The 12180-nt window shown below is 49.4% G+C and overlaps 1 protein-coding gene across 1 annotated transcript; it reads right to left on the bottom strand.

Annotated features, from left to right (window-relative positions):
• Positions 1-19: 19 nt before the first annotated feature.
• On the bottom strand, positions 20-5191 carry LOC309523219 (cocaine- and amphetamine-regulated transcript protein-like). Its single transcript, XM_082207022.1, has 3 exons — positions 5053-5191; positions 4683-4766; positions 20-1554 (listed from the first exon to the last, which is right to left on the bottom strand). The coding sequence occupies exons 1-3, from the start codon at positions 5179-5181 to the stop codon at positions 1447-1449; spliced, it is 321 nt and encodes a 106-aa protein (XP_082063148.1). The 5' UTR covers positions 5182-5191; the 3' UTR covers positions 20-1446.
• Positions 5192-12180: the final 6989 nt, after the last annotated feature.

Raw genomic sequence — 12180 nt, 5'->3', positions numbered from 1 at the left:
GCTCCTGTCATCCCTGGGCCGGCCAGCCTCCCTGCCTGTCCCACCTGACCCCACGGCGTCTGGGCAGCCTGTCTGCCTCTCCGCCCTTTGGCCTCGGCTGGGAATACAGGCTATTTTGTCATAAGAATCATAGAGTTGGAAGGGACCCTCAGGGATCATCTAGTCCAACCCCCAGCAGTGCAGGAATCTCAGCTGAAGTATCCCTGACAGGTGGCCACCCAACCTCTGCTTCAAAGGAGAGTCCACAAGCTTTGTTTTTTGGCAGAACTCCCTCTGGCCTTTATAACTCGCACACCCTTAGATATCAGTCCTTTTTTGCCTTCCACAAACGGGGACCCCCAAATTGTCTGCTCCCCCACCCCACCAACACAGACACACATAAACCAGCACTGCCTGAAACACTTTCTTTATTATTTTCTCGGGCTTTTAAAAAACAACACCCCATTTTTTGCCCTAAACTCAGCCTGGCACAATTGTGCTTGGAGGATGTTTTCCCATCTTTGGCTGCTCCCTGCTGGGGGGATCGGAGATGCTCCCCAAAATTTCCACCCCTTGGCCGGGGGGGGGGGAGGAGCTTTTAATGCAGATAAATTGCTTTATCCCTGGAAGGGATGCATAAGGAGTCGGCCTCGTTTTTGCTGCCCCCTCTTGTTCGCATCCGAATCCGCAGCAGACTCCTCTCTGTGGCTCTGAGAGCAGAAAATTTTCAGGGGGAGCCGATCCCAGCAATTAGAAGTATTCCTAATGGGTACATTTGCTCATGGGGTTCAGTGTTGCCTGCACTGCCTGGCAGCAGCTCTCTGGCGTTGCAGGCGGGGGGGGGGGTGTCTTTCCCTGCCCTGCCTGGAGATGCTGCTCTTGGGCATTGAAGCTGGAAACCTTCTGCATGCAGAGCAGCTGTTCTTGCTCCTGAAATAAGTGAAATGGGATTCTAGTCCTCATGACGACAAAGGGATGATCTAAACAGGAGCTGAGGAAGTGGCCTTATGGGCTGGATGACCCCTTCCAACTCTGTGATTCTATTTAAGTGGCGTTTGGGTGGCCCCACCCTTCAGGGATGTTGTTGCTGTCTGCTCCTGCACGGAGCTTTATTTTTGAGGGAAAGGTTTCAGTCCAGCAGTCTTGCCTGCAGAAGGTCCCAGGTTCAACTCTCTACACTACAGCATCATCAGGTTAGATTTGCAGCACCCCTGAGGCTGAAACCCTGGAGAGCTGCTGGTGCTGCTGCCAGTCAGTATAGATAATAGCTAAATGGACTCCCCCAACGGCCTGTCTGTGTAATGAGCCTTTCTGGCTTTGCATGCTCCATTCCTGGGTCACATCAAGACTCGGGTGCTGCAGTTGCCCCAGCTGCTGGTTTGGCTTATGGGGGGGGGGAGCAAAGGCTTCCTTTTGTCCAAAAACTTATCCTCTCCCCCCCCCGCCCGCCATTCTGTTTCCGCTTCGTCACAAGCACTTCAGGATGTGCAGGTTGCACGATGTCCCCCAAGGGCAGCTGCACAGCCGGCCAATGCGCGCCCCTTTCCGGACGGCACAGGACTCCCCAGCATCACACTGCAAAGTGGGAGAGATACAGTAATCTTTATTGTCATTGTCCCATACACAACAATGAAATTGAAAAAATCTACATCAGACATTCAAAACCAACAAGTCTGCTATCCCAACCTGGTTAGCCCCCTAAAAACTCTGATAACCCATAATTAAATACAATATACTCCCATAGAGACTCCTTAGGTAAAGGTAAAGGTACCCCTGCCCGAACGGGCCAGTCTTGACAGACTCTGGGGTTTGTGCGCCCATCTCACTCAAGAGGCCGGGGGCCAGCGCTGTCCGGAGACACTTCCGGGTCACGTGGCCAGCGTGACAAAGCTGCATCTGGCGAGCCAGCGCAGCACACGGAACGCCGTTTACCTTCCCGCTGGTAAGCGGTACCTATTTATCTACTTGCACCCGGGGGTGCTTTCGAACTGCTAGGTTGGCAGGCGCTGGGACCGAGCAGCGGGAGCGCACCCCGCCGCGGGGATTCGAACCGCCGACCTTTCGATCGGCAAGCCCTAGGCGCTGAGGCTTTTACCCACAGCGCCACCCGCGTCCCCTTACTTACCCGAGACTCCTTACACTGTGTTTAAAACCAAAATCGCATTTGGATAGAAACTGTTTCTCAGGCGGATAGTCCTAGTCTTTATAACCCTGGACCTTCTTCCAGAAGGCAGAAGCTAAAAGAGATCATTTCCGGGGTGCACACTATCCTGCGCCATCTCTGCAGCTTTCTTATGGCACCTGGAAACATAGATTTGAGCCAAGGTGGGAAGAGTGCACCCAATTACTCTCTCCGCAGTCTTTACAACCCTGCACAGCATTGTTTTTTCCCTGACCATGCAGCTCCCAAGCCACACACAGACCATAAGTTAATACACTCTCCACAGTCCAATGGTAAAATGCCATCAACAGGTCCTCGGAGAGATTTTTTTTCCAGAGGATTCTCAGACAATATAACCTCTGCTGTGCTCTCTTCATCAAGTCTTTGCTGTTTTCTCCCCAGGTTAGGTCATCTCTCAACTCCATTCCCAGAAATCGAAACACTGAGACCTGTTCCACACACTTCCTCTCAATAATAAGTGGCTGAATTCAAGAGACGGAATCAGAGTTGGAAGGGACCCTGAGGTCCTCTAGTCCAACCCCCTGCAAGGCAGGGGTGTGCAGCTGTTCCTGGGAAAGTCTGGTGAGGGTGGGGTGGGGTGGGGTGGGGGTTGAGGCAAGAGGGGTGCCCCCCACCCGCTGCATCAGAGGCAGGTGGTCAACAGGGCTGGGGAATATCTGGTTAATCTGGCGTTGCAGGGGTTGGGCTAGGTGACCTGCAGGCTCCCTTCCAACAACATCATATCTCACCGGCTGGTGGTGGCCCCACAGAAAGGCTATTGGGAAATGATTTATGATGAGTTTTTTAAAATGTTTAAAGTGAAACCTGAGGCTTTTTTTGTTAGACCAGAGCTTCCAAAGGAATTATTTAATCTGTTTGTATGTTACGATGGCAGCAAGGATACATGCAAAAATGGAAAGAAGAGGCAGTCCCAGCGAAAGAAAATTGGCTTATGAAGATGATGGACTAATCTGAGATGGCTAGACTAACTCTGAGAATTAAAGAATGAGGAAAAATTCCTTGAATGGAAATATTTTGTAGAATATTTGGAAAAATCTGGTTATGTTAAAACACATGCAGGATTTAAAGTCTAGCAACAGATGAGAATTGGTAGTTAAATGATTTAGAATTAACGCATTTAAGGGGTAAAATAGAAGTAGTAAAGGAGCATAAAGCTTCTAAATTACATTTCACCCATCCTATACATTATAGAAAAACGCACCATGGAAGGCTGGATGGGAGTCAGTGGACATGAGCACTATGTTCTGGTGGCTGTTTAAAAGAATTAACAGAAACAACTCGGCTCAGTATTGCAATGTACAAATCTATCACGATGTCTGAAATACGCACTGGCTGGCTTCAGTTTTTCTCACATTGTGATTTTTACATAGCACATGGCACGTGATTCACAATATATTGCCAGGTCAAAAATTATGAAACCAATATCACAATATGGATTTGAAACCGGTTTTGGACGTTCTATCACCCAGCTCCAATCAGTCAATGGAGAGCTGGGTGGAATCTGCCTGCTTGCACCCAGGGCCTTTCTGTAGGGTTGCCATATTTCAAACAGTGAAAATTTGGACAGAAAAATTGTGGAGTTTTTCTTAGTTTTTAAGGGAAAACGGCACTGCTGACATGGATTGCCATACATCCGGATTTTCCCGACATTTTTTCTGGATTCTGCCTGAACGCTGCTGCTGACCTCTGTATTCCATGTATGTCCAGGAAAATCCAAGCGTCTGGCAATTATCTATCCATTTCACCATTTTAACTAATTCTCTAGCTGACGTGTTCTCAGGCTGTATTCTGAGGAGCAGGGATGTTTGTGTGTGAAGAAATAATAATGACTGACAGATGCCAACAACATGCCAGCTCTGCCCTGTTCTGTCCAGTTCCTAGCCCAGCTTTAGAGCAGGCCCATGCCAGTTACTGGGTGTCCCCTAATTCAACTAAAGCATCTACAGAGCAGAATTGGCATGTTGTTGGCATCTGTCAGTCATTCTCTCCCTCTCCCCCCCCCCTCTCTCTCTCTCACACACACACACCTCTGCTCCTCAGACTACAGTTTGAGAATGTGTGAGCTAAAGAATTAGTAAAATAGTTAAATGGATAGTTAAATGGTTAATTAGTGAGAGAGAGAGATCCATCTGTCTTGAGAGACAATGGAGTGTGCCTTTCAAGGGGTGAAGTCAAACCCCTGTGTTAGCCCCGATGTGTCCTCCCCAGGGCACAAGCCTGGGCACTGTGTCCGGGGGTCCTGGGCTGCCCAGATGACAAAACCCCCCTCTTGCCTGGCTGTTGTGGCCCAAAGGAAAGGAAATCAGAGCAAGACATTGGGCACCAGCTGGGCTGCAGGAGTTGCCGGGAGGAGGCGTGGAAGGTGCCATCCAGCCACCTTAGGGACTCCACTCTGGATTTGTGGAGGGTTCACTCCTGAGCCTTTTCTTCTCTCAAAGATGTCCAGCAGGGCAGTGGAGGCATAATAATTCAGAACAATTCATAATGCAAGGGGAAAGTATGCAAGTCTGAGAATACTTACGGAGGGCACCCAGCCCAGCTTCTTCTCAATGGACGGCAGCTGGTGGTTCTTCAGCTTTTCCAGAACCTCTTTCAGGGCTCCAATCTGCAGAGCAAAGGGGGGCAGCATTGCTCAGAGAAGTGTAAAACAGGCCCCCCAGGAGCTGAAGGGGTGCAGAGGAGCTGAAGATTTGGAAGGGACATCCAAAAATTGCAGAGTTGGAAGGGACTTTGAAGGATCATCCAGCCCAACCCCCTGCCGGAATATTTTGCCCAACACGGGACTGGAACCCGCGACCCTGAGATTCAGAGTCTCTTGCTCTCCCAACTGATCCCCCTGCCCTGAGCAACTTGCTTCCGCCCCACCAGCAAGGATCACTTTCCCAGCTTACCATCTCCTTTTCCTCCTGGCTCTCCTGGGCACCCACACCGGCCCCCCGGAGTCCCACCACCTCTTCTCTGGCCCCCAAAAGCAAGAGGACGCACCCTAGGCAGAGGATGGGCAGCTTGGAGCTGGCCATCGTGCTGAAGCAGGACCCGACTGCCTTCTCCTCCTGGCCAGCAGAGGCGGCTTTATAACCCTGGCTGAGATTTCCATCCCTCTTGCAAAAAGCCCCATTGGCGTATCTGGTTTTCTACCCCCCCCCCAATTTTTTAGGGGGGCTTGTCTTGGGAAGAGGTGTGGGTGGACCTTGCATTTTGGAGACAGACCTCAACGCCAACCCCATGTCACCCAATTTGCACCCACAGGAGAATTGCCCCTTTGGGTGCCATGAATTTTTCAAGCAGCCGTGTTGACTCAAAGGAGATAATTGCAAAAGTTTCCCCCAGGAGCTTGGCAGGATGTAATTGAATGCCCAGAGGCCCCCTCTCCCTCCACCCCCAAAACACGCACACAATGGGGTCATTTTGAAGGGTTTCCAACTGCATCACGGCCGGGTCACCCAATATTCTAAAGTAAATAAATGTCCATCAAGGGGAATTAGAGTCCACAGGGAAATGGGATTGTGGCGAGGTTTTTTCCTCCACCCACCCCAAATGCAATAAATTAGATCATGCTGAGAGTTTGAAGGAGACCTAAACACCTCCAGCCTCACTCAGGGGCCAATCGATTTTAATTGCTCCAGCTATTTGTCCACCGCGGGACCACTGGGGCCTCTGGAGCAGGGCAGGAGAAACCCAACAGATAAGTGCTAAAACTATAAAATCATGAAGCACCATATAAATGTGTTAAAACTGAAAAACCAGGGAGCACCCTAGAATCATGGAATTGCAGAGTTGGAAGGAACCCCAAGAATCATCCAGCCCAACCCCTCGCAATGCAGGAATTGCAGTGGAAAAACCCCTGGCGGGTGGCCACCCAACCGCTGTAGAATCATCTCCCTTGAAGGAGAGCCCAGCACCTTCTGGCTGTGTTCAGAGGCTCAGAACCCCCACCTGCCTGACCTCTGAACCTCTGGAGGGTCTCTTTCAGTTGGCATCAGGGCAGGGCACTTTGCAGCTGCTGAAGGACATTTGTCAACATCCTTCTTAAACTGGGGTGCCCAGAACTGGACATTGTATTCACCAGGGCGGAAGAGAGTGGCACTGTGACTTCTCTTGACCTGGACTTCTGTTTTGGGGTGTCTTTGGAAACAGAAAATGCCAAACACAGGTGCTGGGTGTCTTTTTGCCAGGGTGGTAGTGTGACAGCCTCTGGGTTGCACAGAGCACTTTGAACGGCATTTTAAAGGCTCCCTTGTAAAACTGGAACTCGCAGCTATCCAATGATGCAGAGAGATAAGAGGAAGGATTTCTTCACCTAGTGCAGAGCTGAACTGTGGAACTCTCTCCCACAAGAGGCAGCAATGGCCACCAACCTGGATGGCTTTGGAAGAGGAGAGAGCTATTGAGGGCGCTTAGCCAGGATGGCTCCTCAAGCAGAGGCACTGATGCTGGGAGTGTTGCTCTCGTGCTCAGATCCTGCTATAGGTTTCCCTTTGGGGCATCTGCCTGCCACTGAGAGAGCAGGAAGACTGGCCTGATCCAAAAGCCGCGCTCTTCTAATGGAGCTTCCAGGTCCAGAGGCAGTCCACCTGGATTCCCAGGCCCTGGGAATCTTGATCCTTGGCCCCTGTGAGGACGGGGGGCTGGGCTAGAGGGGCCCCTCTTCTTAACCTGAAAAGCAGGCATGAATTGGGGCATTGCTGGCCAACAGAGAGCATCTGCAGTGGCGGGTTAGATGTAAAAGGTTTTTAATGTGTGAGAAGTTTTTAATGTGTGACATTTTAACGTATTTTTGATCTTTGTTAGAAGCCGCCCAGATGGGTGGGGTACAAATAATAAATAATCACCATCATCTTCATCATCATCATCATCATCATCATCATCTATTTAAAAAATGGAGAAAGTTTGTGTGCAATCCTTCCTCAGTTGTGGCGAGAGGCAGGGACACTTGCTGAGTCCAATCTTAATGGGACTCACAACCTCATACCCTCCAACATTTCCCTGATGGAAATGGGGACATCCTATTCCACAATAATAATAATGTAGTAATGTTCTTATTTATACCCTGCCCATCTGACTGGGTTTCCCCAGACACTCTGGGTGGCTTCCAACATATATAAAAACATAATAAAGCATCAAACATTAAAAAAACTTCCCTATAAAACTTCCCTTTGCATAACTCCAGACCCTCCAATATTTCTCCAATGAAAATAGGGACGTCGGCCGCATGCTCTTGAATCCCAGGAATTGCAGGGGGGGGGTTACTGCCTCCTGACCGCATGCAAAGTTTAATCCCTGAGCAGGTTAAACCTTGCAGGGGCGGCTGAGAGTCTGAGCAGCCGGAAAGGAGGGAGGAGGAAGAGTCACAGATTGCCTGGGCTTCATGTTGCTTTTCTCCCTAAAGCGCCCTGGTCTTTGGAGATGCCTTGTGGGCCCAGGTGGCTGGGGGAGTGGATCAGAAGCTGGATTTCTCTCCATTCGGAAGGCTTCATAGAATCACAAAATTGTAGAGTTGGAAGGGACCTCAAGGGTCATCCAGTCCAACCCCTTGCAAGGCAGGAATCTCAGCTAAAGCATTCAGGGCAGATGGTCACCCAAGCTCTGCTTAAAAACCTCCAGGTAAGAAGAGCCCAGAACCTCCCTTCATCCTGGCTCAGGTTGTTGGGGCAGTGGCAGGATGGATGGCTGCCCATGGTGGTGTGTGCGAGTCCAGACTGAGGGCATGAGGCAAAAGGAAGGGCAGGCAGGTGACCGGTAGAGGGGGTGCTGCATGTATGAACATGAGCAGGGCTTGCTGGATCAGGTCCAAGGGGACCCATCTGGCCCAGCCTCCTGTTCTCACAGGGACCAAATGCCCCAAAGGACCGAGGAATGTGGCTAGATTGCCTCTGGACCTGGAGGCTCCATAAGGGCCTGGCTGCTGGCAGTGTGAGGCTGCAGCAAAAAAAGTGAATACTGTGTGTCCAATTATGGCTGCCACAATTGAACCTGGAACATGTGAAGAGGAGGGTGACCTAGATGATCAAGGGTCTGGAAACCAGGCCTAAGAGGAACGGTTGAAGAAGCTGAGGAGAATGAAAGGAGGTACAGTAGCCATCTTTCAATATCTCAAGGGCTGCCACATGGAAGAGGAAGCAAGCTTGTTTTATCCTGCTCTGAAGGGTAGGACTCGAACCCATGGCTTCAAGTGACAAGAAAGGAGATTCTGGCTAAACATTCGAAAAAACTTTCTGAATTTATGAGCTGTTTGACAGTGGAATGGGCCCCTCGGGAGGCTGTGGGTTCTCCTTCCTTTCCTTGGAGGTTTCTGAGCAGAGGTTGGACAGGCATCTGTCATGGATGCTTGAGCTGAGATTCTTGCATTGTAGGGGGGTGGACTGGATGACCCTCAGGGTCCCTTCTAGCTCTTCGATTCTACGGAAAACAGGACACTGAGAGGGTGTATGCATGCACACATTGCACATTCAAAGCAGATGCCTCCTCCCAAGAATTCCAGCAACTTATTACCACACTACAACCTTCTGCAAAGTCCCTGGAAATCTAGAGCCAAAATATGTGCTCACCAAGACTATGTCCACCTGAAGCCCAGATGTGGCAGAGAGAGGGCAATGGAGACTTGCTTTGATTTAAATTTTATGTTGATTTTCTTATGGGGTGATGTCTCTCACTAGGACATGGATTCACTGTCACCTTATTGTTAGACCAATAGATATATTTCCAGAAATAGTTGCAATTCCTGCATTGCGTGGGGTTGGACTAGATGGCCCTTGGAGATCCCTTCCCACTCTACAATCCTAAGATTCTATGTTTTATTAAATATGGATTTTTTTTTAAAGCCATTGATGTCTTTACTCTGAGGTCACTTCAAGAGATCATACAGGAAGCAATTCACAAATGGAATCAGATTAACAGCGCTTCTTTTTTTAAGAACGGCAATTTAAGCAATTTAAACTGATTTATTAATGAACAAACATGGGCTGTTCAAGGCTCATGCCGTACGTGAAAACACACCAGGCATATATTGTACATTTAAAATGGTTTGGCTGAAAGAGGCTAAGAGAGCCGGGTCGGGCCTCCCTGATTCAAATGCCAAGCGCAAACACTTTGCCACTGCCAAGACATTTGTTTGGTTCTGTTTGAAGGAACTGACATCCTGCTTCTCGCAGAGAAAATCCTCAGAATTTCCCCTTTCCATATATATATGTGTGTGTAAAAACATTAACTCAAGGCAGTTACAGGTGCTGCTTTTTATTAAACTACAGCGATACAGCTGCATCTTCAGAGGCCACAGGACCTCCCCACGCCACAGGTGAGGATGCTGGGGCCGTTGCTGTGGCAACCAGCATCTTCACTCCACAGGGGAGCCTTGCTCTGTCTCTGGTTGCCATAGCAACCGGGGAGATGAGCATCATCTGAGCCATAACAGTGGCAGTGAAGGACAGAGAGGGCAACCGTTGCTTCTCTTTCTGGGAGGCGCCAGTAGCACTAGGTCACAGTCTGTTCACAAGGGCAACCCAGGCCGGGAGCGGGTAAAGGGCTTTTGCGCTCAGATCCTGTTAGTGGCTTTCCCTGAGGGGCATCTGGGGATCCTGGCCTGATGCAGCAGCCGGGCTCTTTCTTGCGTTCTTATGGAACCTCCAGGTCCAGAGGCAGTCTATCTGGACCCCCTTGGTTTTCATTGATCTATGTGGGGGGGGGGGGTTCTCTGTTTGGCTGGTTGGTTCTTTGGTTCAATTAACAACAACAACAACCACAGCAACTGCCTGGCTTTAATAATTATTTTGACTGTGTGGTGTATTTTATTCTGTCTCCTGCATTTCATTTTTTCATAGACTCATAGAATGAGTTGGAAGGGACCCTGGTGGTCATCTAGTCCAACCCCCTGAAATGCAGGAACCTCAACTAAAGCATCCACTTGCACTCATGTTCGTTTGTATATCAGGTAGATTCTGTTTGAAATACGTTGTAGGTTGCAAATGGGGCCACTATTATAGATGCATGTTAAATCTTGCTCCATCGGAGGAAACCGTTTGCTGCTCGAGAATCTCGTGAGCTTGTAATGCCAATTTTAGACAGCAAGGGGGCAGCAGCCGGCTATTTTTCCAGCCTTTGGGCACTTGGGAAGAATCTTCCCATGGAGATCTTGAAGGTTCCCTCAGCTCCCCAGTTACCAACCTTCAGCAAATCCGAGCCGAAGGACGCCCGAAGAGCCTGGAGCCGCTGGGTCAGGTCAAGGGGCCCCAGCTCCCTCTTCTCACAGGGGCCGGCAAATGTCAGAAGGGCATCCAGAACTGCAGGCCGGACTACTGTCTTGCCTCACCGCCTGGATGAGAGCCAACAAACTGAAGCTCAATCCAGATAAGCTGGAGGCGCTGTTAGTGCGGGGTTCCCTAGACCAGATGGGCAGGAGATTGCCTGCTCTGGATGGGGTTACACTTCCTCTGAAGGAGCAGATTCATAGCTTGGGGGTCCTCCTGGATCCTTTGCTGTCACTCGAGGCTCAGGTGGCCTCAGTGGCCCAGAGCGTCTTCCATCAGCTTTGGCTGGTGGCCCAGCTATGTCCCTTTCTGGACAGAGAGAGCCTGCTGTTATCTATTGTAATAAACGTAAATCTGCCCTTATTCCCTTATGGGGGACACAAGAGCCCTTATAGAGTCCTTTGTAGGTTCTCCATCAGTCAGAGAAAAGAACAGAGGCCAGCCAGAGAATACTGAGAAGCAAAGCAGCTTGTAAGCCTGATCTTGATTGATCTGTTGCAACAGGAAAGGAAGAGGACCCAGAACCAAGGGGTGCCCGTCCTTATATAGACATTTTAAATTGCCCGCCTTGGAGTCCAAGACCACCCCCAGATACATCATACCTACGGTCTACAACAGAAATCTGAGTGCGTTGTTTACCTCCTGTCTGGCAGGTTACCTGTTAATGCTCACTTGATTGGATACCCTGGGGAGCCTGGCCGGTCTTTTGTAATGACAAATACTTAGTTCCTGAGCAGGTCACAGGCTCACCCTAGTCATACACAGACATACCCTTAAGACAGGATTTGTGAAGGAAAAAACAATGGGGAGGCTTTTCCATTTTCCTTGACCTTGCAAACAAATCATTGGTCAGTTTGGAAGTGAAAATAGTTTCAGGGAGGTCATCCTGTGCTGCTCCAGACATGTGGTCCACACATCTATGTATGCGCTTGGTTGGTACGTTTATGAACATTTATACTCATATATATATATATATATATCTTAATTTTTTTATTTCAATATGCTCTGGCAACCTCAAGGTTAGACTACTGCAGTGCATTATACGTAGGGCTTCCTCTGAAGACGGTTCGGAAACTTCAGCTGGTGCAGAATTCAGCAGCCAGGTTGCTAACTAGGACAAGATGGTTTGAACATATTACACTGATCCTGGTCTGACTGCACTGGCTGCCAATTAGTTTCCAGGCCCAGTTCAAAGTGCTGTTTTTGACCTCTGCAGCCTTAAAAGGTTCAAGAGCACAATACCTGAAGGACCATCTTTCCCTGTATAAACCAACGCAGACCCTGAGATCATCTTCTGAGGCCCTTCTTCATGTGCCTCCGCCTTGAGAGGTCCAGAGGGTGGCACATGAAAACAGGGCCTTTTCTATGGTGGCTCCCTATTCGTGGAACACTCTCCCCAAGGCACCAGCTGAAATGATTCCTCTTCTTCCAGTTCTTTTGCTGATTAACATCCAGTGCCTTTTTAAAATGTGTAGGGGGGGGGGCTTATTGGTTGTTCTTGTTTTTATTGTTTTTGTAGTTATTTTTTTTATCTTGTATTTTCATGTTGTGAGCCCCCCTGAGATCTGCAGAGGGTGGTATACAAATTTAATAAATAATTATAATAATAGGTAAAGGACCCCTGACAGTTAAGTCCAGTCAGAAACGGCTTTGTGGGTGCACGCTCATCTCTATAGGCCATTTGTTCACAGACAGCTTCCAGGTCATGTGGCCAGCATGACTAAGCCGCTTCTGGCGAACCAGAGCAGCGCACGCAAACGCCGTTTACCTTCCCGC

Source organism: Podarcis vaucheri (genome assembly GCF_965113315.1).
Source record: "Podarcis vaucheri genome assembly, chromosome: 18".
In the NCBI taxonomy this organism is placed as follows: domain Eukaryota; kingdom Metazoa; phylum Chordata; class Lepidosauria; order Squamata; family Lacertidae; genus Podarcis; species Podarcis vaucheri.
The sequence above is the reverse complement of the archived record's forward strand: the minus strand, read 5'-3'. Positions and strand labels throughout refer to the sequence as shown.

Excerpts from the sequence above, each read along its gene's own strand:
- LOC309523219 (XM_082207022.1), bottom strand. The coding sequence starts at position 5,181 with ATGGCCAGCTCCAAGCTGCCCATCCTCTGCCTAGGGTGCGTCCTCTTG. Across the intron at positions 4,767-5,052 it reads GCCAGGAGGAAAAGGAGATG|ATTGGAGCCCTGAAAGAGGT; the intron begins GTAAGCTGGGAA and ends TTTGCTCTGCAG. Across the intron at positions 1,555-4,682 it reads AGCTGGGCTGGGTGCCCTCC|TGTGATGCTGGGGAGTCCTG; the intron begins GTAAGTATTCTC and ends CCCACTTTGCAG.